The sequence below is a fragment of the Pelophylax lessonae genome (genome assembly GCF_965119305.1).
Source record: "Pelophylax lessonae genome assembly, chromosome: 3".
NCBI classification, from domain to species: Eukaryota; Metazoa; Chordata; class Amphibia; order Anura; family Ranidae; genus Pelophylax; species Pelophylax lessonae.
The window spans coordinates 197569338-197596930 of NC_138770.1; the positions used below are offsets into that span (position 1 = coordinate 197569338).

General features: G+C 41.8%; 1 protein-coding gene across 3 annotated transcripts in view; it reads right to left on the reverse strand.

Annotated features, from left to right (window-relative positions):
- Window positions 1-27593, reverse strand: part of NGEF (neuronal guanine nucleotide exchange factor) — a 268456-nt gene that overhangs the window by 45009 nt on the left and 195854 nt on the right. For all 3 annotated transcript variants that reach the window (XM_082251276.1, XM_082251278.1, XM_082251277.1), the window contains one exon: window positions 24092-24221. In XM_082251276.1, the coding sequence (XP_082107402.1) occupies window positions 24092-24221 (130 nt within the window). The remainder of the gene's footprint in view (window positions 1-24091; window positions 24222-27593) is intronic.

Below are 27593 nucleotides of genomic sequence, written 5' to 3' on the forward strand. Positions count from 1 at the left end.
ACTGCCCCCGTCAGAGGAGACAACTGCTGATGCACTCACCAAGCATTTGTTGAAGTTACGTCATAGATATATCCAGAAGAAGCTCAATGTAATTAGACAAAGTACATGCTGTTGAGAAGGAGTGTTGGAAGAACAACAGCAAGTTGCTTATGTACTGTGACTACATATGCATTATAGCTGTCTATGCAGCAGGTGGCCCTGTAATGTTATAGTGTAATGTGCATGTAAATCTATGGTATGATTTAAAGAGAGGAAGTGCCTTTCCTCAGTGTTCAGTTGTGTTCCTGTTTCCATGCTGTTAAGATATGTACTGGGCCCTGAAGGTTCTGGCTTATCTTACAAACAAGGGTCTGTAAAGCACTACGGGGTATCAAGTAACACCACTACAAAGGGTTAACTCGACAAGACAAAAAGAAGAGTGTAGTTGCTTAGAGTAACCAAGCACAAGTTCAAGACACAAAGGGGTTATTTACTAAGGGCATATAGACTGTGCATTTTGCAAAGTGCAGTTGCTTCAGAGCTTAATAAATGAGGTAAAGCTTTGCTTTGCAAATTATACCCAATCACATGCAAGTAAAAAAAAAAACAGCATTTTTGCTTGCACATGATTGGATGATGGCAGTCAGCAGAGCATCTGCTCATTTAATAAGCTCTGGAGCAACTACACTTGCAGAGTACAACTGCACTTTGCAAAGTGCACAGCCTATTTTCCTTTAGTAACTCAACCCCAGAGCAACCAGGTGTTAGGAGTGGTACCTGATAGGATGACAGCATAGATGAGGTCCACGCTAGGTTCACAGCAGGACCCCATTCTGTTAGTGGCTGTGAGGTAACAGAGGTACTCTGGACTGGTGGAGTGGGCAGAGGGTCTGCACGTCTCACTTATTGCAAACATACAAATAAAAGTGTGTAGTGGCATGGGACAAGACCCTTTTCAGAGGAACTCTGTACTTTAACCACTTCCCGCCCGTCCTAAAGGCAAATGACGGCGGGAAGGTGGTTACATTATCCTGGCCGGACGTCATATGACGGCGGCAGGATAATGCGCTCTGCGCGCCCCCTGGGAGATCAGTGATGCGGCTTGTCACTCTGACACACCGCATCTCCGATCTCGGTAAAGAGCCTACTGATTTAGGCTCTTTACCATGTCACATAGTAAATAGGAAGTGCCGTTGTCAAGCTTTCCTCAGTTTGTGCCTGACAGGCACGAGTAGAGGAGAGCCGATCTGCGGCTCTCCTGACGGGGGGGGGGGGGGTGGTTTGCACTGGTAATCAGAGCATTGATTACCAGTGCAGACCCTTGGGGGGATGAACCACCAGGGATGCCCACTTATGACCCCAGGGATGCCCACCATGGCCACCAGGGATGGCAATCAGGGCCAGTGCGCTCCCCATCAGTGCTACCTGCCAATGCCCTCCCCATCAGTGCTTCCCACCAGTGCCCATCATTGCCATCTATCAGTGCCGCCCACCAGTGCCCATTATTGCCCACCAGTGCCGCCTATCAGTGCCCATCAGTGCCGCCCATCAGTGCCGATGAGTGATGCCTATCAGTGCCCATCAGTGCCACCTATCAGTGCCCCTCAGTGCCGCCTATCAGTGCCCATCAATGCTGCCTATCAGTGCCCATCAGTGCCCACCAATGCTGCATATTAGTGCTACCTATCAGTGCCACATATCAGTGCCCATCAGTGCTGCATATTATAGCTGCCTATCAGTGCCACATATTAGTGCCACCCCATCAGTGCCTCCTCATCAGTGCCTGTCAGTGCGGCCTCATCAGTGCTCATCAGTGCAGGAAAAAATTTTATCTATTTACAAAATTTTATAACATAAATAAAAAAACTTTTTTTTTTTTCAAACTTTTCTGTCTTTTTTTATTTGTTTAGCAAAAAAGAAAAAAACTTGCGGTGATCAAATACCACCAAAAGAAAGCTCTATTTGTGGGGAAAAATTACATAAATTTGGTTTAGGTACAGTGTTGCATGACCGCGCAATTGTCATTCAAAATGCAACAGCGTTAAAAGCTATAAATTGGCCTGGGCGGGAAGGGGGGAAAGTGCCCGGTATTGAAGTGGTTAATTGCTGCACACATTGATGGCTCATCTCTAAGTCAGGGAACTGCCTTAATGACCGCAGTCTCCGCCTGGTCCCAAGCATTGAGGAATGCACTCCTTGCGAGAGGTATTACCGTGTTCAGGATGAGTAGGCCCCACCCACATGTAACTACTGTATTCTAAAATGATGCGATATCCGAGGAAGGAACCAGTAGGAGCTTCAGGGTACCATGAAGAGGGACACTCCTGGAACTGTTTGTTTCCCAGCAGACTTCAGGGGACCAGTTCTCTGAAATGAAGCAGCATTAAGCAAACATGGGTGGCAGGAAAAATAAGTATGTGCCCTCTTTTGTGTAGGTATATGTGTTAAAATGGTATAATGTGCCAGGGTCTCTCTAGGTACAGGAACCCATAGCAGCAAATATATAGCACTGGTCTAACTTCAGCAGAGATAATACAGTTTGTTCCAGATGAATTACTGCACTTGAAATATAGTACTCTTTATCAAATGCGACTATTGGAAGTCCTCCTGAAATTCTCGTTCCAGTATTTAGTTATCTTTCATACTCTAAATAACACAGCCTTGTTAAAAGCATAATACTATTAATGGAAGCAGAGTATGTGCTTGACTCCAGCAGCTTGGCTTAACTGTTTAAAACACCAAATCTGTTTTGCAGGATATTACTAACAAATCTTAAAGTAAGCAGACAGTGATTAAACAGTGCCTGTCTTGGTTATGATGCTCTGGAGTACTACTAGCCATTATAATCATGTTCATGATGCTGCTCAGCAATTTCTATTTCTAAACTGTGTGTTATTCTGCATTCTGCCTGAAGTAAAACATTGCCATGTGCAATAAACCTGCAGCTTCCAATCTCTGCTTCAGTGGCCTCCTTATAAGAGGGCTTACAAGACAGCCCGGCATGTGATTTTATGCCAACTCATATTTTAACACATACCCAACTTTGCCAAACCTGGTGACATATTTTATATTACTACCAATTCAGTCCAAGCTGGAAATGTGCTGGTAGATTTTTGTATGAATGTTTGTACAAAAAAACCTCATCAGTGCATTTGATAATGCCATCAGAGACTTGGCGAAGGTTTTTCAAAAGCCCTACAAAATTTGTTTGTTTTTAACATTTGATTTTGAAATAAATGGAACTTCTTGAATGAAAACCGCACTCACATTGATTTGACACCATTAGCTATTAGAAATTAGAACAAAGGCTCAGAAAATGAACATTTTAGAATTAAATTCTACCGGGGTATGCCCAGCTTTAGTGTTATGGAAGGGCCCCAGAGCAACAAGCTGTTTTAATAAAAGGGCTGATTAAACACGTAGGAGCCGCTGGTGAATTGGGATCCACAGCCACACACAGCAAATTTCCACAGGTACACTTGAGTCAGGAAACAGTACAGCACTTTGTTTTTGTATTTTGTTGAGGGGACAGAACTTGGATGGGTTAATAGGGGTATTATGGGATGCCCACTTGACTTCAATAATTTTAGGGACAACTCTTCCTGTATACAGCTATATACACTGCCTCTCTTCCTCGAGCACTTCACTTGCAGAAAAACAACACAGACTCAGCTGGGACACTTTTAGTAAATCTGGCAAAAGCACTCAGCCAGATCAAGCAAAAGCCCTTTACAGGCAGGAACCACAGGCCCCTTTGTTGTGTAGCAAAGTCCGGTGTCCAGCTACATTCCTGTGGTTACTGTTCTCATCACCACCTCTTCAGGCACTGCCAGCCCACCAGGCTGCAACTGCCTCTCTCACTAGCCTTCCTGGCTACTTCCCACTGTCCTCCCAGACTGTAAACTCACCAACCTACCCGGCTGACTTCTCCTGGAGAAGTCCTGAACGTGCTGACCTGCTCCTGCTGTCCTCACACTTGCTTTCATGCCTCCAGGAAGGATATCCTCCATGTGTTGTAGATGGTCTCTCCAGCACCCGAGCCCCAGGCCAGAGGTCACCCCCCTAGAATAGGGGGCACCCTCAAGGGCCACCAACAGCCTCCTCAGCACTCCTTTTACATCTTCCACCCAACTGCCCCTGCAGGCTTGACCCATGTGTCTTTAAGAGATGCTCGCCCCCTGCCAGCCCACCTGCTGGGGACTGGCTGGGGCCCTCATCAATACTCCAAGCAGCTCCTCCTAGACTCCATCTTCTACTTCTGGAAGATTCTCCAAGGTTCCAGAAGAGCAGGGGAAGTCACCAGGGATGCTACTTGATAAGTAATACAACCTCCCTGAGTCATTCAGCCCTGACTCAGATTCAGTGCAGGCCTGGCTCTCAGCCAGGCCAATTTTCCTACACTGAAAACTATGTACATTAATCTAGCACACTAGCTAGAAGGTGCTACAAACATAACAACCAGACAATGCCTGAGATGCCAGTTTGTAAGTCTGGGCCTGCTCTTACCAATATGCTAAATTGTGAGGCAGGCTTTGTTATTACTATTCTATTCAGTGACAGCTGCTTATCGAATCTCCAGGCAAACTACAAGCAGCAGATGGGACCAAGTAGGTTTAAAGCCCAGTTAAAGTCGATATTTTGCTCTCAACTTTCATTCTCATAGTCTTATCTCAACTTTCCTGTTACAGCATTTGTGAACATTGTCTGAATATGACTGCACAGTTAACTAGGCACCAGAATTAGAACCTGTGCTCTTACTAGTAAACACTCAGTAGCAGAGATGGTCAAACACACCCCTGCAATATACAGTTGTGCTCAGAAGTTTACATACCCTGGCAGAATTTATGATTTCTTGGCCATTTTTTCGAGAATATGAATGATAACAAAAACTTTTCTTTCACTCATGGTTAGTTTTCGGCTGAAGCCATATATTATAAATCAACTATGTTTACTCTTTTTAAATCATAATGACAACAGCAACTAACCAAATGACCCTGATCAAAAGTTTACATACCCTGGTGATTTTGGCCTGATAACATACACACAAGTTGACACAAAGGGGTTTGAATGGCTATTAAAGGTAACCATCCTCCCCTGTGATCTGTTTGCTTGTAATTAGTGTGTGTGTATAAAAGGTCAATGAGTTTCTGGACTCCTGACAGACCCTTGCACCTTACATCCAGTGCTGCTCTGACGTTTCTGGATTCTGAGTTATGGGGAAAGCAAAAGAATTGTCAAAGGATCTGCGGTAAAAAGGTAGTTGAACTGTATAAAACAGGTAAGGGATATAAAAAGATATCCAAGGAATTGAGAATGCCAATCCGCAGTGTTCAAACTCTAATCAAGAAGTAGAAAATGAGGGGTTCTGTTGAAACCAAACCACGGTCAGGTAGACCAACTAAAATTTCAGACACAACTGGCAGGAAAATTGTTTGGGATGCAAAAAAAAAAACCCAGAAATAACTTCAGGTGACATACAGGACTCCCTAAAAACATGTGGTGTGGCTGCTTCAAGATGCACAATAAGGAGGCACTTGAAGAAACATGGGCTGCATGGTCGAGTCGCCAGAAGAAAGCCATTACTACGCAAATGCCACAAATTATCCCGCTTTACAATACGCCAAACAGCACAGAGTTGTGACAAGCCTTAAACCTTCTGCCACAAAGTCATTTGGAGTGATGAGACCAAAACTGAGCTTTTTGGCCACAACCATATACGCTGCATTTGGAGAAGAGTCAACAAGGCCTACAATGAAAGGTATACCATTCCTACTGTGAAACACGGAGGTGGATCGCTGATGTTTTGGGGATGTGTGAGCTACAAAGGCACTGGAAATTTGGTCAGAATTGAAGGCAAGATGAATGCAGTATGTTATCAAAAAATACTGGAGGAAAATTTGCATTCATCAACCTGGAAGCTGCACATGGGACGTACTTGGACATTCCAACATGACAATGATCCTAAACACAAGGCCAAGTCGACCTGTCATTGGTTATAGTAGAATAAATTGAAGGTTCTGGAGTGGCCATCTCAGTCTCCTGACCTCAATATCATTGAGCCACTCTGGGGAGATCTCAAACGTGCAGTTCATGCAAGACAGCCCAATAATTTACAGGAACTGGAGGCTTTTTGCTGGGAAGAATGGGCAGCTTTACCATCTGAGAAGATAAAGAGCCTCATCCACAAATACCACAAAAGACTTCAAGCTGTCATTAATATTAACCACTTGCCGACCGCCGCCCGACTATATATGGCGGCGGTCAGCCCCTCCCAGGCAAAGTGACGTACTGGTACGTCACTAGCCTGGGAGCCAATAGGGGGCGAGCGCGCACCGCCGGAGGTGCGCTCCCGCCCCCGCTCGTTCCCTAAGCAGCCAGTGCATGTGACCGGTGGACCCGATGTCCACTGGTCACTCGCGATCGTCGGGTGGAGAGGGAGAAAGGCAGGAGGCTAATGTAAACAAAGCCGCCCGTCATTCTCCCCTGTGTAAAAACACAGATCATACGGTCCTGCTAAGTAGGACCGTTGATCTCTGCTGTTACACACACAGCCACATCCAATCACAGTTAGAAGCACGCCCCTAGGGACACACTTAACCCCTCCCTCTCCAATAAAGTTAACCCCTTCCCTCCCAGTGTCATTTTTACAGTAACAGTGCATATGTATAGCACTGATTACTGTAGTAATGTCACTGGTACCCCCAAAAGGGTAAAAAATGTCAGTCAAGGGTCCGATCTGTCCGCCGCAATGTCGCAGTCCCGCAAAAAAAAATCGCAGATCGCCGCCATTACTCGTTAAAAAAAAAAAACAATAAAAATGACAAAAATCTTTCCCTTAGTTAGTAAACTTTTGCGCAAACCAATCAAAATACCCTTTTTGCGATTTTTTTTTACCAAACATATGTAGCAGAAAACAAATTGGCCTAAAATGTTAAAAAATTTTGATTTTTACATTTTTTTGGGGGGGAATTTCATATAAAAAAATGTGAAAAATATTGTTATTTTTGCAAAATTGTCGCTCTTTTTTTGTTTATAGGGCATGATCAAAAAATCGCACAGGTGATCAAATACCACCAAAAGAAAGCTTTGTTTGTGGGAAAAAAAGAACGTCAAATTTGTTTGGGTACAGCGTCGCACAACCGCGCAATTGTCCGTTAAAGTCACGCAGTGCCGAATCGCAAAATAGGCCCTGGTCAGGAAGGGGGTAAAAAAAATGTGAAAAATATTGTTATTTTTGCAAAATTGTCGCTCTTTTTTTGTTTATAGGGCATGATCAAAAAATTGCACAGGTGATCAAATACCACCAAAAGAAAGCTTTGTTTGTGGGAAAAAAAGAACGTCAAATTTGTTTGGGTACAGCGTCGCACAACCGCGCAATTGTCCGTTAAAGTCACGCAGTGCCGAATCGCAAAATAGGCCCTGGTCAGGAAGGGGGTAAAATCTTCCGAGGCTTAAGTGGTTAAAGGGGGCAATACACGGTATTAAGAACTGAGGTATGTAAACTTTTGATCAGGGTCATTTGGGTAGTTTCTGTTGTCATTATGATTTAAAAAGAGTAAACACAGTTGCTTGATAATAAATGGCTTCAGCCAAACACTAACAATGAGTGAAAGAAAAGCTTTTGTGTTATCATTCTCGGAAAAATGGCCAAGAAATCATAAATTCTGCCAGGGTATGTAAACTTATCAGCACAACTGTAAGTATGTGTAAGGACCCTTGGGATGAAGAATCTGGTACTGTGTACTGGAATATGAGGGCAGAAAGCAGTATTTTCACATAGACTTTATACAAAAATGAGTCTCAAGCCATAACATACGGGGGTAAAGGAGTATAAAGAAAAAAAGTTCTCCGATATCACCTGGACTTTAGGTCACTATAGTTCTACAGCGTTGTCATTTCTCTCTTGTTAACCTAATAAGCTGCTTTCTTGTCCATGAAATAGTTACATGCAAATGACAGGTACACTTTATTTAGTAAGGACATGTAGCCTGACTAGGTAGCTCCTCCTCTAAAACAGGAGACTAGCGGGCTGTCTGCATTCCTACAAAGCTGTAATTTTTTACCAGTTCTCCTCAGCACTGCATGTTTATTCTAAACACAGAACAGCATATTGCACAGAACTTGTTCTCAAGTCTGTTTACAGGGAACAACGCTCCATTTATTCAGCACCAATCTGCTCAATTTGGATATTCTAAAAAGAGCGATCTGACAGCGCTGTGAATAAGCTCCGGGATACAATTTTATTGGGAGGGACTTGCTGTGGCTTGTAAATAACTATGCAGCAAGACAGAGGCCACATCGTGTGAAGACGGATTACGTACATTCAGGAGGTACAAGTATCAGTCAAATGCTTGATGTATAAGTTGGGGTTCTCTTAAAAGAGAAGCACACTGAAATTCATGTCTTCTAAAGATGTCAGTATAGATATATTATTTATCTGACATCTTTAGAAGACATTTGTTTTTTTGTAAATTGATCTCAAAGTCCACTCAGAGTAACCCTGAGTGGACTTTGGGACCAATTTACAAAAAACAAAAACATGGAAATGGAAAGAGAAGTGCTATAATTGCCATTGTGATCAATTAGGTTTTATCGTTTATTTTCTATAAAAATGGAACCAGAAACCCAATCTCTGTCTGTGCTCCCCATTTTTTTTTCTGTGTATAATTATAACACAATGTACATTTGCTTACAATTCAGTAAATTTGCTCTAGCCCAATTTTTTCCCCCTTGTTTTGTAAAGATTGGGGAAGAGTAAGGGCCTCTCTATTGCTCTAACCCTTTTGGGAGATTGATACGCATATCAGCCTCTTTCCCAATCTGCTAAAAAAGGGTTTTTTTGGTTTTTTTTTTGCTGTTCCTGCCTCCAACGGTTTGCCATTTGCAACACGGGGGACAGATAGTAAGGGTAAATCTCTCCAATGCAGATACACACAACAAACAGCAAATAAATAAATAAAATAGAACTTCAGAGTGGACATATTTTATCTCTGAGACATTGTTCAAAATGAGAAGATAACCACCGCTCAGGTGAGCAATCCCGGTGTTGTGGGTGCTGGGCCCGGCTCGCCACCGCTGCACTAGTAAAAATGAAGGAGAAATCAGCCACACACCACCAGCTGTTAGGAAGAAGAATCCTTTCAAAGTGCTTGTTCACTAACGTGACATTGTTCACATCAGGACTTGCAGTCAACGTCAGTTCTGGGAGAGACAGACAGAGAGACAGACAGAGAGACAGACAGACAGACAGACAGACGGACAGACGGACAGACGGATAGACGGATAGACGGATAGACAGAAAGACAGATAGATAGATAGATAGATAGATAGATAGATAGATAGATAGATAGATAGATAGATAGATAGATAGATAGATAGATAGATAGATAGATAGATAGATAGATAGATAGATAGATAGATAGATAGATAGATAGATAGATAGATAGATAGATAGATAGATAGATAGATAGATAGATAGATTATCTCACAAAAGTGAGTAAACCCCTCACATTTTTGTAAATATTTTATTATATCTTTTCATGAGACAACACTGAAGAAATTACACTTTGCTACAATGTAAAGTAGTGAGTGTACAGCAGTGTAAATTTGCTGTCCCCTCAAAATAACTGAACACACAGCCATTAATGTCTAAACCACTGGCAACAAAAGTGAGTACACCCCTAAGTCAAAATGTCCAGATTGGGCCCAAAGTGTCAATATTTTGTGTGGCCACCATTATTTTCCAGCACTGCCATAACCCTCTTGGGCATGGAGTTCACCAGAGCTTCACAGGTTTCCAATAGAGTCCTCTTCTACTCCTCCATGATGACATCACAAAGCTGGTGAATGTTAGAGACCTTGCGCTCCTCCACCTTCCATTTGAGGATGCCCCACAGATGCCCAATAGGGTTTAGGTCTGAAGACATGCTTGGCCAGTCCATCACCTTTACCCTCAGCTTCTTTAGCAAGGCAGTGATTGTCTTGGAAGTGTGTTTGGGGTCGTTATCATGTTGCAATACTGCCCTGAGGCCCAGTCTCCGAAGGGAGGGGATCATGCTCTGCTTCAGTATGTCACAGTACATGTTGGCATTCATGGTTCCCTCACTGAACTGTAGCTCCCCAGTGCCGGCAGCACTCATGCAGTCCCAGACCATGACACTCCCACCACAATGCTTGGCTGTCTGTAGTCAAGACACACTTTTCTTTGTACTCCTCACCTGGTTGCCGCCACACACACTTCACACCATCTGAACCAAATAATTTTATCTTGGTCTCATCAGACCATAGGACATGGTTTCAGTAATCCATATCCTTAGTCTGCTTGTCTTCAGCAAACTGTTTGCAGGCTTTCTTGTGCATCATCTTTAGGAGAGGCTTCCTTCTGGGACGACAGCCATGCAGACCAATTTGGTGCAGTGTGCGGCGTATGGTCCGAGAACTGACAGGCTGACCCCCACCCCCCATCCCTTTAACCTCTGCAGCAATGCTGGCAGCATTCATACGTTTATTTCCCAAAGACAACCTTTGGATATGACGCTGAGCATGTGCATGCATGCGCATGTCTGAGTGAAACCTGTCCTGTTAAACCACTGTATGGTCTTGGTCACCATGCTGCAGCTCAGTTTCAAGGTCTTGGCAAACTTATTATAACCTAGGCCAAATTTATATATAGCAACATGTCTTTATTATAGCCTAGGCCAAATTTATTTAGAGCAACATGTCTTTTTTTTCAGATCCTCTGAGAATTCTTTGCCATGAGGTGCCATGTTGAACTTCCAGTGACCAGTATGAGAGAGCAAGAGTGATAACACCAAATTTAACACACCTGCTCCCCATTCACACCTGAGACCTTGTAATACTAAAGAGCCACATGACACCAGGGAGGGAAAATGTCTAATTGGGCCCAATTTGGACATTTTCACTTAGGGGTGTACTCACCTTTGTTGCCAATGGTTTAGACAATAATGGCTGTGTTGAGTTATTTTGAGGGGACAACAAATTTACAATGTTATACAAGCTGTACACTCACTACTTTATGTTGTAGCAAAGTGTAATTTCTTCCGTGTTGTCACATGAAAAGATATAATAAAATATTTACAAAAATGTTAGGGGTGTACTCACTTATGAGAGATACTGTAGATAGATAGATAGATAGATAGATAGATAGATAGATAGATAGATAGATAGATAGATAGATAGATAGATAGATAGATAGATAGATAGATAGATAGATAGATAGATAGATAGATAGATAGATAGATAGATAGATAGATAGATAGATAGATAGGCCTATTCAGACCTCTGTGGTCACAGCATCTGCCAGAGATGCAGTTCTGAAATGCCATATGAATACATGATAGTAGCTGCAAATGAAGCCTGAAGATGTGAAAACGACGTGGACAGATCATGTCCAGAGGAAAAAACAGTCAACAGTCAGTAGCTAAAGTTAAGCTCTCCTTGTCTTTGGGAGAGGGAGGTCCATGGAAAGAAATGATGTTACCTGATAGACAACTAAAATAAGCATAGATGTGAGAGATATTACAGAATAAATCTAAATGGGGGGAAGAGGACAGAAATCCTTAGGGTGGGAAAATTAAAGGGTACTGACCATGTATCCTTAATAAAGAGAGTGTGGTTTTATCAACAACACCTGTATAAAAAGGGTAGTCAGGAAAAAATATATTGAAACACAAGGTGGCATAGAAAAACATGGAGAGCAGAAGGATGAGAAGAAGCCCTTCCAACCAACACCCACAGGTCAGCCCTCAAAATTGCCACTCGCTCGAGGGTGATTGTGGAGCAGGGGCAGGCTGGGCTGATTGCTTCTGGCAGAAGCGACTTAGCCTTTTTTTTTACAGGGCATCAGAGAGGCCCCGGCAATTGCCCCCCCGGGCTGCTCTGATGGCCTGTAAAAAAGGCCGCACTGCTCCTACGCGCTTCTAAACCTGCCTAATCAGTCACTAATGTAGCGGATGTCAATTACTCTTTGTCTCTCCACTCAGCCAGCTGCCTCTGCTGCAGGAGAGGATACACAGACAGAGGCGCCAAGGAAGACTGCAGCAGCTACGGGGGTTCCCCCCGCCCCCTCGCACTGTAACAGGAGAGCGGAGCAGATCAGACATCCGCCCGCTCTGTTTCCTTGCTTATTGGTTGCCACATGGGATCAATTTAGTAAGAAGAAGAGGAGGGTCTTGGGACATGTGGCCCTAAAGACAGGCGACCCCACGGTGAAAACTACAACCCCAGGAGGCTGAGCATCTGAAGTGGTGTGGGTTCCAGGAGAGGAGACATGAGGCTTCCTGGGACACCATGAGGCAGAGGGACCAGAGAGCAGGAAGAGGCGAGAAGTCCAGACGGCCTTGTTTGTGGGCATTGTGATCGCTACTAAGCCAGAGTGGTGACCCCCTCCGCCAGCCAGCTTCACCCTGAGATGCTGGCTCACCGTCACACACACCCCATCGGTTGTGTGGGTGTCTGTAAAGACATTGGTGTATCGCCATTTGGGTTGCCAGATTGCATCCAAGGTCAATGGATCCCTCAGGAGCTTGTTCCAGGAAATCCTTCCCATTTGGCCTTGGATTGGTGAGTGGGCGGAAGCCCACCTTAACCACATACACTAAAAGAGACACTGCATGTAGACACCTTTACCTCATCTCCTCATTAGAGCCTTCACAGGAGACACTTTCCACTAGTTATCCCCTGTTACTGGGCTTTATTGCACAGAGATCTCTTTGGGCCCTTGTTGAGCTAGTTAAAGATACCGGATAACTCCACGGCAAGGATCTCACATTTCTGTCTTCTATAAACTTTAGCACACATTAGGGGAGAACTCTCAAAGAGTGTAAAGTTTAACATTGCATATTATTGTTTAATGTACTGTACTGTACTTTACATTTATGTTTTTTGCCAGTGGTCTCAGGGTTTTAAGGGAGTAGATCAACATTTAGGAAGTCCCTCTTTCTCCTGAGCCCATAGGCCACCTCAGGGCCTGTGGTTTGGTTAAACAGTGATTCACTTATTCACTTATTAGAAATGTGCAGAAAGGAAAAGTTAGTTTAGTTTAGTTTCGGATAGATTTGTTATGTTACTAATTTAGTTTCATTATGGAATTTGTTTAGTTTAGCTTAGTTTTTGCTAAATTTTATTTTGTTTTCATTAAAATTTGTTTAATTTATTAATTTTCTAACGAATTCCAACTTTTCAGAATGATTAGAATTTGGATCGGTCTAACACGATCAACCGATTCGAATACTGTGCGAAGAAATAGTTGGTTGTTAAGCAGCAGGCCGGGAAACTGGCCGCCCGCGTCCTTACAACCATGAGTCATCATCTGTCAGAGGGCTTCCCCACTGACAGATGAATGTAAAGAAAAGAATCCTGGCAATTGCTTGTCAATACAAAAATGTTAAAAAAAATGGTGTAGGATCACTCCCAGTCCATACCAGGCTCTTTGGGTTTGGTATGGATTTTAAGGAGAACCCCATGCCAAAATTAAAAAAAAAACAGTGTGGGCCCCCCCAAACCCATACCAGACACTTATCCGAGCATGCAGCTTGGGAAGTCAGAAAAGGGTTGGAGATGAACGAGCACTCCCCCTGAACTATACCAGGCCACATGCCCTCAACATAGGGGGGTGGGTGCTTTGGGGCAGGGGGGGCTCTTCGCCCCCACTCCAAAGCACCTTGTCCCCATGTTGATGGGGACAAGGGCCTCTTCCCGATGTCACAAAGTAAGAACTACAAGAAACAGTTTTTGACAAGTCCTTTATTAAAAAATAAAAAAATAGTGTCCCTTGATGTAAATCAATCACGGCGCCCGCCGGACCCAAAAAATAGAAAAAAAAGAAAACGCTCTGCCTCCTGGAAGGCCTCCCGCCATCTGCTCGCTCTGCGCTTTGACAGTTCTTATAAAGGAGAAAAGGAGAAAAGGAGAGAGGCCACCTGGTTATGTAACCCAGTGGCACCGCCCCCTTTTGACGACACATGACGTCACGTGATGTCCCAGGAGGCGGAGCGTTTTTATTTTTTCTATTTTTCGGGTCCAGCGGGTGTCATGATTGACGATGGATTCACAGCGAGGGACACAATTTTGTTTTTTTTTTTTAAATAAAGGACTAGTCAAAAACTGTTTCTTGTGGTTCATACTTTGTGACACTTTTTTTGTAAATGGGTAGGGGGTACGATGTACCCGATATCCATTCACGTGGGGGGGGGAGATCTGGGGGGCCCCTTGTTAAGGGGGCTTCCAGATTCCAATAAGCCCCCTGCCCACAGACCCTGACAAACACACCCAAAAGCACCCACCCCCCCCATGTTGAGGCCATGTGGCCTAGTATGGTTCAGGAGGGGGAGGGCGCTCACTCGTACCCCCTTTCCTGACCTGCCAGGCTACATGCTCAGATAAGGGTCAAGTATGGATATTGGAAGGGGGGGCCCACACTTTTTCTTTTTAATTTTGGCATGGTGTTCCCCTTAAAATCTATACCAGACCTGAATAGCCTGGTATTAGCTGGGGAAGGGGACCCCACGCCGTTTTTTTTAAATTTTTCTATTGCCGGCAGTGGTATTGTATTGCCAGCAATTTAAATGTAATTTCATGCATTTATTTTTCTTTAAAAATTTAATTTTTGCTGCAGAACATTCTATACATGCTACAGAAGCGCCACTTTACAGGCAAACTAAGGGGACCCACCAGGCACTATGTTTAAAGGAATTTTTCATTTTTATTGTTTCACTTTTAGGGGGTCCTCTTAGTTTGTCTGCAAAGTGGCACATCTGAAGCATGAACAACACATGCTGCAGAAAAAATGACATTGCTAAAGGAAAAAAAAAACACATTTAAATTGACTCGCAGTTACAATTGCCAGCACCCAGCTATTTAAAAAAAAAAATAAAAAAATCGGCATGGGGTCTCCCCCCCCCCCCCCCCTCCCAAGACCATACTAGGCCCTTAGAGTCTAGTATGGATTTTAAGAGGAACCCCAAATAATGATATCTCATACTGGACACACGAAAAGCTGTAGCTAGTGGCCATGTTGTTCAGTTATCATAGGTCAGCCATGACAGTCTTGCAGAACAGTTACACATTGCAGCAGCAATCTTACCCCCTCCCTCTTCCTTTAATTCATGGAATACATAGGGTTTACACTTCAAAAGAGCGTTATCTCACTTCAGAGATATCAGAAACCAGTGCTTAGGCCTGTGCAGAGCTGCAAACAGCTAATTGAGTCCTGGCAGGATGTCTGTTTCTGTTGTCCAGGCCTATCGTAAAAATATGACCAAATCCATTAACCTCCTTGGCGGTAATCCCGAGCGTGACTCGGGGGTTGATTTTTCATATCAGGAGCGGTAACCCCGAGTCACGCTAGGGGTGGATTGCAGAGAGCGCAGCGGTGTTCTCTTACCTTATCCTGGCGATCCAGCGATGATCTCTCATTGCTGAGATCGCCAGCAGAGAGTCCCGCCGCTCCTCCGTCCCTCCGTCGGTCTGATCACTTCCTAGTTCCGTTCCCTGAAGCAGCAATGCTGCATGGGAGCGGAACTAGGGAGGGAAATTCAAAAAAAAAAAAAAACGTTGCACAAAACACATTTTATATTATATATATATATATATATATATATATATATATATATATATATATATGCATATATGCATATATATATGCATATATATATATATATATATATATATATATATATATATACCGGTATATATATATATATATATGCATATATATATATGCATATATATATATATATATATATATATGTGTATATATATATATATATATATATGCACACACATATATATATATAAAATTATATTATTGATTCAATTATAATTCATGCGTTATTATACATATCTATATATAATATATAATGCATGAATTATAATCTAATCAATAATATAATTTTATTATATATATATATTATATATTAAATAATAAAATAATATTATTGATTCGATTATAATTCACATGTTTGTGTTTCAAATTTATCACATCTGGGATGTCTACTAGAGTCTTGTTTTGGTCAGGTTTAAGTCAGTAATTACTAAGAATTGTAGGCCTATAATACATAATGTCAAATTTCCATGAAAACAATTGTACCGCTTTTGGTATGTAATTCCTGACATAATCATACCACCAGGGAGGTTAAGAATACATAGCATGCCATAAAAGGATACCCAGAACTAATGGGGATCGAAAAAGCCAATCAGAGACATCTGCTCAATTCAAAACATAACAAACTCACACACGATTCATAAATCAACGGGAACATGACGTATTAATAATAAGTATATATTTGAATAAGGAATGTCATATTGAACGAATCAAGGTCATACGTGAAAAGGCTAACATATAAGGGAAGATAGCTATCAGATATTCCCTGGGTGACAAGTTTATCTGAGCTACCCTGTGTTTAGTATCCCTGGACGTGACATTTAATGCTGAACAATAATCTAAACAAAGAATGCAACCAGTACATATTTAAAGATATGAATCGTGGAATAAAATGGTGTGTAAGGGAGGAACATGATATTGTCATAAACCCAGGACAGCCCATGGACACTCCATTTTATTGGTCAGAGGCATCTGTCAACACCCCTTTGATCCTTGAGAAAAAGGGAGGTGCCAAGACAGTTGCGAGTTCTCCTTTACCATCAAATCAGGAACATCTGTCAAGCTTGAGAACTGATAGTACTTGGCTCATCGACTGAACTTTGATAACACCCAGGACATTGATTGCAAGTATCCTTCCTCCTCAATTCTACCTTATTTCTCTATTGATGAATTATGTCTGTTTCTTTGAAACACCTTTTTTCTATAAATATTTTATTTGCACCAACTTTGACCTTTTCATTGTTAAAACCATATTTTGAAATGTGTTAACCTTGTCCCTAAGCTCTTAATGCATGCTAAAAAAGAACTCGTCTCTTGAAGAGTGCTACTGTATAGGATAAATCCTCTGAACATACCTGTCTGTGGTGACAGTGTGTGTTACAGACGATTATTCTAAAATCATAATTGATATCGCTAAAACGACTAGTTCCTCCTGCTTTGTCCAAGGGGAAGGTGGCAGTTAAAGGGTTAATTGCTTAACCACTTTACGTCTGCTCACATTGCTGCTACTGCAGCAATGTGGCTCGTTATCGTCCAGCGACGTAGACCTACGTCGCTGGACTCCTCCCCTTGTGGGCGGTGCTTGCGCACCATTGGAGGCTCGCTCCCGCTGTGTTCAGTCACAGCGGGAGTCGGGCCAGGGGAGGAGCATCGGCGAGTGTGGAGATCCGCCCGCTTGTGTAAACAAAGCGGGCGGATCTCCTAAGTGACAGGCAGTGACAGATTGCAGGGTTCAGCATAGCTGGACATGCGATCTGTCCCTGTGTCACTCAGTCCCCTCCCCCCACACATGTCAGTAAGCACCAGGCATACATTAACCCCTCCCTCTCCAATAAAATTAACCCCTTCCCTGCCAGTGTCATTTTTACACTAACAGTGCATATTTATAGCACTGATTACTGTAGTAATGTCACTGGTACCCCCAAAAGTGTCAAAAATGTCAGTCAAGGGTCCGATCTGTCCGCCGCAATGTCGCAGTCCTGCAAAAAAAATCGCCGCCATTACTCGTTAAAAAAAAAAACACCAAAAATGACAGAAATCTTTCCCTTAGTTAGTAAACGCAATAACTTTTGCGCAAACCAATCAAAATACACTTATTGCGATTTTTTTTACCAAAAATATGTAGCAGAAAACAAATTGGCCAAAAATTTTAAAAAAATTTGATTTTTACATTTTTTTGGGGGGGAATTTCATATAAAAAAAACGTGAAAAATATTGTTATTTTTTCAAAATTTACACTTTTTTTGTTTATAGCGCAAAAAGTAAAAATTGCACAGGTGATCAAATACCACCAAAAGAAAGCTCAGTTTGTGGGGAAAAAAGGACGTAAATTTTGTTTGGGTACAGTGTCGCACGACCGCGCAATTGTCAGTTAAAGTCGCACAGTGCCGAATCGCAAAAAGTGGCCTGGACGTAAGGCAGCAAAATCCTCCGGTGGTAAAGTGGTTAATTAGCCCAGTGACAATCGCTCTCAGGCTATTGGCACCTAGATTTTGGTCCCCCAAGCTGGGAAATCTTTGTGCAGGATGCAGCTAAGATTGGCATTGTTACGTAAGTGACAGCGCGGTGTGAGATTGTCCGCTCCTTTGTCACGATTTATTGAGGAGGGCAGGAATCTGATACCCACGTTCGTCACACCCCACGCCAAAATTAAAAAGAAAAACGGTGTGCCCCCCTCCCCCCCCCAAGATCCATACCAGACCCTTAACTGGCCATCCAGCCCAGTAGGACAGGAAAGGGGGGTGGGGATGAGCAAGAGCTGCCCCCCTCCAGAACCATACCAGGCCACATGCCCTCAACATGGGAAGGGGGGGTTTGCTTTGGGGCAGGAGGGGGTTGTGTAATAATAAAAGTGATAACCACAAGAAACAGTTTTTGACAAGTCCTTTATTAAAAAATGTAAAAAAAGTGTCCCTCAATGTAAATCCATCATCAATCATGACACCCGCAGGACCCGAAAAATAGAAAAAAATAAAAGGCTTTGCCTCCTGGGAGGCCTCCCACCATCTGCCCACTCTGCGATTTGACAGTTCTTATATAGGCAAGGGGGCGGGGCCACCCAGTTATGTCAACCAGTGGCACCACCCCCTTCTAAATGTCAAGTGTGACGTCAGAAGGAGGCAGTGCCACCGGTTGACGTAACCAGGTGGCCCTGCCCCTTACCTGTATAAGAACTGTCAAAGAGTGGGAAGACGGCGGGAGGCCTCCCAGGAGGCAGAGCGTTTTTTATTTTTTTCTATTTTTCGGGTATGGTGGGCGTTGTGATTTAACGTGATGGACACTATTTTTTAATAAAGGACTTGTCAAAAACTGTTTCCTGTGGTTCTTACTTTTTGACACTTTTTTGTTGAATGGGTACCCAGTATCCATTCACATGGGGGGACAGGATTTGGGGACCCCTTGTTAAAGGGGGTTTCAAGATTCTGATAAGCCCCCCACCCGCAGACCCTCAAAACCACAGCCCAGGATTGACGGAAAGAGGCTGATGGGGACAAGGTGCTTTGGGGTGGGGGGCACAGAGCCCCATCTGCCCCAAAGCACTTACCCCTCATGTTGAGGGCATATGGCCTGGTATGGTTCAGGAGGGAGGGGGGGCGCTCGCTTGCCCCCCCCCTTTCCTGACCTGCCAGGCTGCATGCTCAGGTAAGGGTCTGGTATGATTTTTGGCGGGGAACCCACGCTGAGTTTTTTTCAAATATTTTTCTATTGCCAGGAAATTGCCGGCATTCTTTTCTTTACATTCATCTGTCAGTGGGGAAGCCTGCTGACAGACGAGGACTAATTTTTCCCAAAAGTTGGAATTCATTAGAAAACGAATAAACTAAACAAATTTTGATAGATTTTATCTAAACTCATTATTATTCATTACTATTTCTTTCGATGATTCAGAAACATCTGAGTAATCGTTACTATTTAATTCGGAGATTCGGATACATCCGAGTCTCCGAAAACCCAAAAATTTGTCCAAATTTGTATTCGGATCAAAATGAATTGCACATGTTTATTACTTACATTGCATATTTCTTTGTGCCCAGTTGCCTAGCATGAAAGTTTATTATAGGTAACTACCTGTTTCAAACTTTTACTGTTTTGTTTACTGCAAAATTTCTCAGTAAAATACTCTTTGTTTTGTTATAGTCTGGTGTTCTTATATCATTGTGCCTGCAGTAATATTTGTTTACTAGGTGTGGCAGAGGGGCTAAAACTGTTCTTGGGATTGAGGGTCAGAACATGAAATTATCAAGTGGCTCCTTCTGGGGTGGCACTACACTAATATACTGCATATGATTCTAGGAATCATACAAACTACCACTGTAGTGAGCAGAATCCTTCACTGAGGTGAGAGGGATAGGGATCCTAGAGCTAGTTCAGAATGCTCACCTGATAGGGAGTAGAAAAGAAGGAAGGGATCTAAGAAGATTTCCTCAGAAGACCCTAGCTCGGTCAAAGAGGAGAAATCTGGTCACAAAAAGGCCTTTGGATGCTACTGTATAGGCTACTATATACTATCCCAATTAAGGGAAATCTGCAGTAGAGTAACAAAGTGTCCTCCCTTATTACTCTCCAGAGGAGAAGAGGATTTTCTAGAGAAGGATAATCTCATGCAAGAAAGTAAGAAAACTTACATGAAGAAACCTCAATGTTTAAAGTGGGGAACCAATATAAACCGAATAAATTTACTCTAGGAAAGACAGCATGATTATGAAGAAAACAGTCAATACTGTCCAGTGTAGGGCGTAGGCCACCCAGTCTGTTGCAGAGATACTTCTCAAATCTTTCGGGAAGTGAAGCTCTTGTAGCCATCAAGATGAAATCCAGCGGAGGCCAGATCAAAAGACTAAACAACAGAGGAAACCCTTATTAACTCAGGAACAGAGAACCAGACTCAAGGAGTAGGCAAAAGGTTACATATATTAGCAAAATTACTTTCAAAATTAGGGAGGGGATACCTTCACCCTGGCCACCATCCAGCTGGTAGCGTCTGGAACTATTTGGTACGAAGTGACCAGTTGGTGTTTTGCCCAAATTACAGACTACCTAACTTAGAGTTGGAAATAAAAAGAACTGAGAGGCTGCACGAAAAGGGGGAACCACGCTAAAGGAAATCACCCAATTATCCCACAAACCGGCCAAGGTATGAATGGGAAAGAATGTGCTACACACCAGGAAAGGGTAAAAGGTTTTATAGGATGTGGACTTTTTAGGGAAGAGTTAAGTAGACAGTCCCACTGGAAGATGATTTAGGATTAACAATAATAGATAAATCTTAATTTGTATATAGACATAAATTGCAGGACAAACAGTGAACATCTATAAAAACTGACTCTTTTCAGGGATGGTTTCTCGAGTGTTCCATGGTGAGAATACCAGAAAAGAGCATTAGGGTAAACACAGGGGTCAAGTTATGTGCACAGTGTCCAGAACTGCTGGAGGACACTGAAAAGTCACGTGTAAGGGTTAATTTAATTCAGGATCCACTCACTCTCTCGTCCAACCTGGGTGTTTACTACGGGTACCCAGGAACAGATCTAAACATACACCAGCAGGGACTGATTCTTCTTGACTTTATAAGTCAAAAGATCCCTTAGGAGATTAAAAAGACTAATGGGGGCCATACACACTATAAGATTTTCTGAAGACTTTTTCCTTTAGACTTACCAAAACCATATAATATGAGGTCAAACCTAAACACTTTCAATTTGTATGCAATCTGGCCCCCCCCCCCCCCCCTGGCACTACATAGAAAAGGTAAATCTGAAGGAAATCTAACCACAAAAGTTGGATAGTGTGTATCCAGCTTTAGGAGAATCAAGCACCACAAGGGATGCAAATATCCGTGATTGAAAAAGGACTTCTGGGAGAAGTGCAAGTTCGAGTGGGCTATCATTCCCAAGGATATGCTCAGAGCAGAGAAGGAATCAGATATCCAAGGGTGCAAGGAACCCAAACAAACCTGGTAAAATGTACAATGAGGTGCAGTAACATCAGAAGAATGTGGAAAGATAGCTAAAAGTTAGGCATGATTTAGAAGTCAAAGCTACAGAGGGAAGACTAAGGTTCCAAAATGCAAGGAGGTACATTATCAAGGGGCCCAGTAGGATAAATGAACATGTGCACTTGCAAAATGAATGCCTGCAACAAATACAATTAAATATCCTTGGCCTAAAGCAACAGGCTGATTCTCTAAATGCATTGTAGTACATACTGCATCAATCAGGTTAGAAACAACCTCTTGTAAATCTAAGTCATATATAACATTCCACCCAGTGGATAACATCCGCGATTGGTTCCCTCAGCCTTACTGGGTAACCTAACAGTTATCGTGCAAAGATGTCCGCAGTGGGAAATTTAAAATGGAACCAAACTCGACCAATTGTGATGTAGCCCCTGGTGCTGAAAATAAGGGATGCACCAATACCAGTTTTTTAAGACCGAGTACAAGTACTGATACTTTTTCTCAAGTACTCACCGATACCAATTACTGATACCTATTTTTAGTGTCATATGACAGTTTTTTATATACATATGCTCATTGGATGCGTTTTCAACTGCATTCAATTCACATGACATGTGAACCTGCAGCCTTTCAATGGAGCTGGGTAACAAATGTGTGGGCCAGCTGCAGTGCATTTTTAAAAAGAGTCTGGAATGATTTTAAGTATGGTTCAGGTACCATTTCTATTGTGATATACTTTGACAATTCGCAATCGCACCTGAACTGCTGAACAAAGTTTCACTAGAGGGGGTTGAAATTCCAAAGGTTTTAGTATCTGAGCATTTGCACGAGTACGTGTACTTGTACAAATACTTAGTATTGGCACTGATATTGGTGCAACATTATTGAAAATCCCATTGCAAAGTGAAAAGTCTATTTGCCTTTATTAAACCAGCCCCTTGCATTTTCAAAGCTTCAGTCAGGGCTACCGGAGACTAGAACCAGCCAAATGGCTAGCTGCACCATTGCAATTCCATGTGGAAAACTGGAGCAGCAGAGCATTTAGGCTGTGTCTTCTGACTCAGCTACATTTAGAATTTCTTGTAATAATTAACCAGATAATAATATAAAAGTGTAGCGCTAATCATAAACATAAGTGAATAATAATACAATACAACAAATCATCATAGGGAATGAAAAAATGCCATAAGGAAAATACAGTGAATAAAGTCCCAAAAGGCAATGAAAATAATTGTGAAAGTCCAAAAAAAGTGTAAAAAATATCCAAGCTGAAATAACATGAAGCAATCCTTCTTGTGACACCCAAGGAAGTGTGTAGAATGGGGACACAACTGTGCACAGGTAAAGGGAGCAGCTTACCAGAGCGCCATGGCTACTCTGGGCGACGTCTTTTGATGACGAAACACGTCTGCTGCACCAGACGCAACGTCCACATGCCCCCTATCTGTGCCGGCCTACTGCCTATATGATGATTGGATACACGTGGGATGTCACGATCGGACCTTCAGCCACCATTTTTATGTGCCTGCTTGTACCGTCCTTTTGTGAGTAGTTTTTTAATAAATTCTTTGTATATGTTTACGGGATTACACTATGGTCTTCTATTTATTTCCTTCATATACCCACTTGACCATCACGGAATTGTTATGAGGAATTGATCTTTCCATGGCGCTGTCTCTTTTTCCTCTTGGAAGTTATTGAGGTTTATATGGAACATCCCATTGCTTGGTGAGGCTTTCTCATTCACTTGAGTAGCCATGGCGCTCTGGTAAGCTGCTCCATATACCTGTGCACAGGGGTGTCCCCATTCTACACACTTCCTTGGGTGTTACAAGAAGGATTGCTTCATGTTATTTCAGCTTGGATATTTTTTACACTTTTTTTTGGACTTTCACAATTATTTTCATTGCCTTTTGGGACTTTATTCACTGTATTTTCCTTATGGCATTTTTTCATTCCCTATGATGATTTGTTGTATTGTATTATTATTCACTTATGTTTATGATTAGCGCTACACTTTTATATTATTGTTGTATTTTGATCACTGTCCGTTGGTCTTGTGGTAGCTGCTTTTCGCTTTCAAACCCCCCTTTTATCATATATTGATTATCACTTTTTAGCGCAGAAACACCACCCATTTTTTCTTTGTAATAATTCACCAGAGTATCAAAGCTGCAGGGAAGGAATATACAACACCACAGAAATGATTCATACAGCTACAAAGATCATCACTACACATTCTACAAAACTTCTCACAATAATATGGATAATGACTTCTGTTCCATTGTTCACACAACAAGAGTCTGAAAGCTTTGTTAGGCAACTGTTGGTATTCAGGATATGATGGGATGATATGATAATGATGATTGATGAGTTTGGGACTATCACACTCTGATAGACAGGGGCAGGTCAAGGAAAAACAATAGTAAAATGCATCTTCTGTGTACCACAAGGTTCTGCGACTATACACTGTTTTATTACACCCAAAAAAAAAAAAAAAAGAAGAATAAACAATAGTGTATATTGTAAATTACCTGTACCAGAAGTTTCAGGCGTGTGATCCTCTGAAAGGGCAGGATAAGGAAAGAGGAAAATGGAAGGCCTTTACAAATTGGATTAGTCTCCAAATGTGCTACTGCTTCCCGGAATTCTGTCCTTTCTTGACTGATAGACAAAGAAAGAATAAATAAAGAATACATTAATAAACATAGAAGAGATAAATTAATATGCAGAGATGGTGATACAGTAACATTGGTAACAATATCTTAAATAGGTAGCAAACTCTACATTCTAACTTTCCTCCAATAACATTATTCCTAAACAATATACATGATGCTGTCTTTACATTCGGCCTAACCTTTGCTGTTGTGTAGAAATCGGGTGATGTTCACGCTAATGACGTCCTTGGAGCATGCGCATATTGGAGGCAATTTACGGCATGCTCTGTGTGCCACGCCGTTAGTCCATTCAGGAAGGTGCTGTGTCTGTGTTATCAACTCTCTGTGGCATTGCATTGCGATCCCACAAGAGAAGTGGCCTATTCACAACTTCCTGAATCACCCCATGTGACTTGCTACGTCACAAAGGGGTGTCTACATCGGTGTTAATCACAGGACAAGAAGTGAGGCGATATAGTAGTCTACATCATTTACCGGCTGTATTCTACTTTTTTTAAAACAAATAACATAAACCAGGTGCAGCGCTTGCTTAAAAATTAGTGAATAAAATGTGAAGCCACATATAGAGTAATAACAGCAATTGTTTAAACCAATAAATAAAAGTGTACTAAGAACACATATAAAGTGCTAACAGTGCTATATAGTAAGTGCTAAAATGCAATAATTCCAAATGTCTATATATGTGCTAAAAAATACACCACAAATAAATATTATAAATACAAAAATATATGTGTATGCAAAAAAGTGCACTACGTGTTCAAAGAAACTCTAATCAAATGACAACAGAATCATTTGAATAAATAAAGTGTTTCCCAGTCCATAGGAAAATCCAAAAACTTGCCAGTGTGCTCAAATAAGGTGGTTGTATTCTTAGTGCTGGAAAGTGCTCATCAGTGCAAAGTGCCACACTCCCCTCTTGCGCCCCTACTCACCAAATGTAAAGACCCTCTCTGGGTCATATGCAGCCATGGACATCCATTGATGATGCTCGAGAAGGCGGTCGAAACGCGTTGACGTAACTTCCAGCTTACCAAACCACCTACGTCACTTGCTGTCTCTCCGTGGAATGCACGTGAGACGGCGTTCCAGGAAGCACTCTACGATTGTCTGATTGCAACTTTTTTATCTTTGTCTTGTAAGTAATCTTGCTACTTGAGCAAATAAACAATATTTTAGCAGTACTTCACTATGATCTGTTTATTTAATTTGGGCTGTGCCCGCTAAGGAAGTGTCACTAGTGACACTAGTGAGTGAGCATTTATTGCTGGATGTTACCCAGACTACATATAAGGATTGCATACTCACCATTAAGGCTGCATATGACCCAGAGAGGGTTTTTACCTTTGGTGAGTAGGGGCACAAGAGGGGAGTGTGGCACTTTGCACTGATGAGCAACTTACAGCACTAAGAAAACAAGCACCTTACTTGAACACACTGGCATGTTTTTGGATTTTCATATGGACTGGGAAACACTCTATTTATTAGAATTATTCTATTGCCATTTGATTCAACTTTTTTTGAGCACTTAGTGCACTTTTTTGCATACACATATATTTTTGTATTTAGAATATTTATTTGTGGTGTATTTTTTAGCACATATATATCAATTTGGAATTATTGCATTTTAGCACTTTCTATGTAGCACTGTTAGCACTTTATATGTGTTCTTAATACACTTATATGTATTGGTTTAAACAATTGCTGTTATTACTCTATATGTGGCTTTACATTTTATTCACTAATTTTTAACCAAGCTCTGTGATTAATTATCTTTCCTAGCTAATTTCCCTATTGAGTGAACAGCAGCTGCTGTATATTGATTGTAGGGATTTAGATGGCATTCATAATATATTGACCAAGCACGGGTGTTTTTTACTATATAAACCAGGTGAAGGTGTGCGATTCATAGATGTGCCGGACTTGGTTGCGTAGTAGTAATCCTGGCACGAAAACGAGGCTTGGCTTGCAAATAGTGCGCATGGGTGAGATCCCTGCCATTACTGACAGAAAGGGCGGAAGCAAAATACAATGTGGAGGTGGAAGACAACAGATAACATGGCACCGGCTTTGGTCAGGAAGGATAGAAAGCAAATTAAGCCACAAAATGGTAAGAAACAACTGAGGGGGATAATTAATAAGGCATAAGGATGTAAAAAGCTTTTGTATACTTACTATATTGATTGTAGGGATTTAGATGGCAGAGTTTACTACTGCTTTAAGAAGGCCATACACATGTAAATTTCTCTTGTTCAGTCCGAGGACTGAATGAGAGAAAATCACTTGATTCCCCCATCTACACTAAACAGCATGTATGGAAGAATCTTCACTGCTGGCTAATATAGTCAACAGCTGTAGCACCAGTGGCTGCCTGAATACCTTAACCACTTCCATACAGAGCAGTTTGACACCCTTCCTGCCCAGACCAATTTTCAGCTTTCAGCACTCTCACACTTTGAATGACAATTGCTCAGTCATGCTACACTGTAACCAAACAAATTTTTTATCATTTTTTTCACACAAATAGAGCTTTCTTTTGGTGGTATTTGATCACAACTGGGGTTTTTTTTTTTCGTGATATATGCAAAAAAAGAGCAAAAATTTTGAAAAAAAAACCCTTTTTTTTAGTTTCAATTATAAAATTTTGCAAAAAATAAATTTTTCTTCATACATTTGGGCCAAAATGTATACTGCTACATGTCTCTGGTAAAATTAACCCAAATTAATGTATATTATTTAGTCTGTGTGAAAGCTATTGAGTCTAGAAGCTATGGTACCAATTACTGAAAATTGATCACACCAGATGTACTGACTGCCTATCTCCTTTCTTGGGGCCCTGAAATGTCAGGACAGTACAAATACCGCCCAAATGACCCCTTTTTGTAAAGTAGACAGTCCAAGGTATTTAGTAAGAGGCATGGTGGGTTTTTTGAAGTTGTAATTTTTTCCCACAATTCTTTGGGAAAATGAAGAAAAAAATTTTTTTTTCTTTTTTTTCCCACAAAGTTGTCAATTTATAAGCTATTTCTAACACATAGCATGTACACAGCAAAAATTACACCCAAAAATACATTCTGCTACTCCTTCCGAGTATGGCGATACCACATGTATGAGACTTTTACACAGCCTGGCCACAAAAAGATACTCCACGTCCAAGAAGCACCTTCAGGCGTTCTAGGAGCATAAATACACATAAAACTTTCTTACTACCTATCACACTTTTCAAGGCCCTAGAGCACCAATACAATGGAAAAGTCCACAAAATTACCCCATTTTGGAAAGCAAACACTCCAACGTATATTCTATGAGGCATTATGGGTCCTTTGAACATGTCATTTTTTTCCACAGGTTTTTGGAAAAT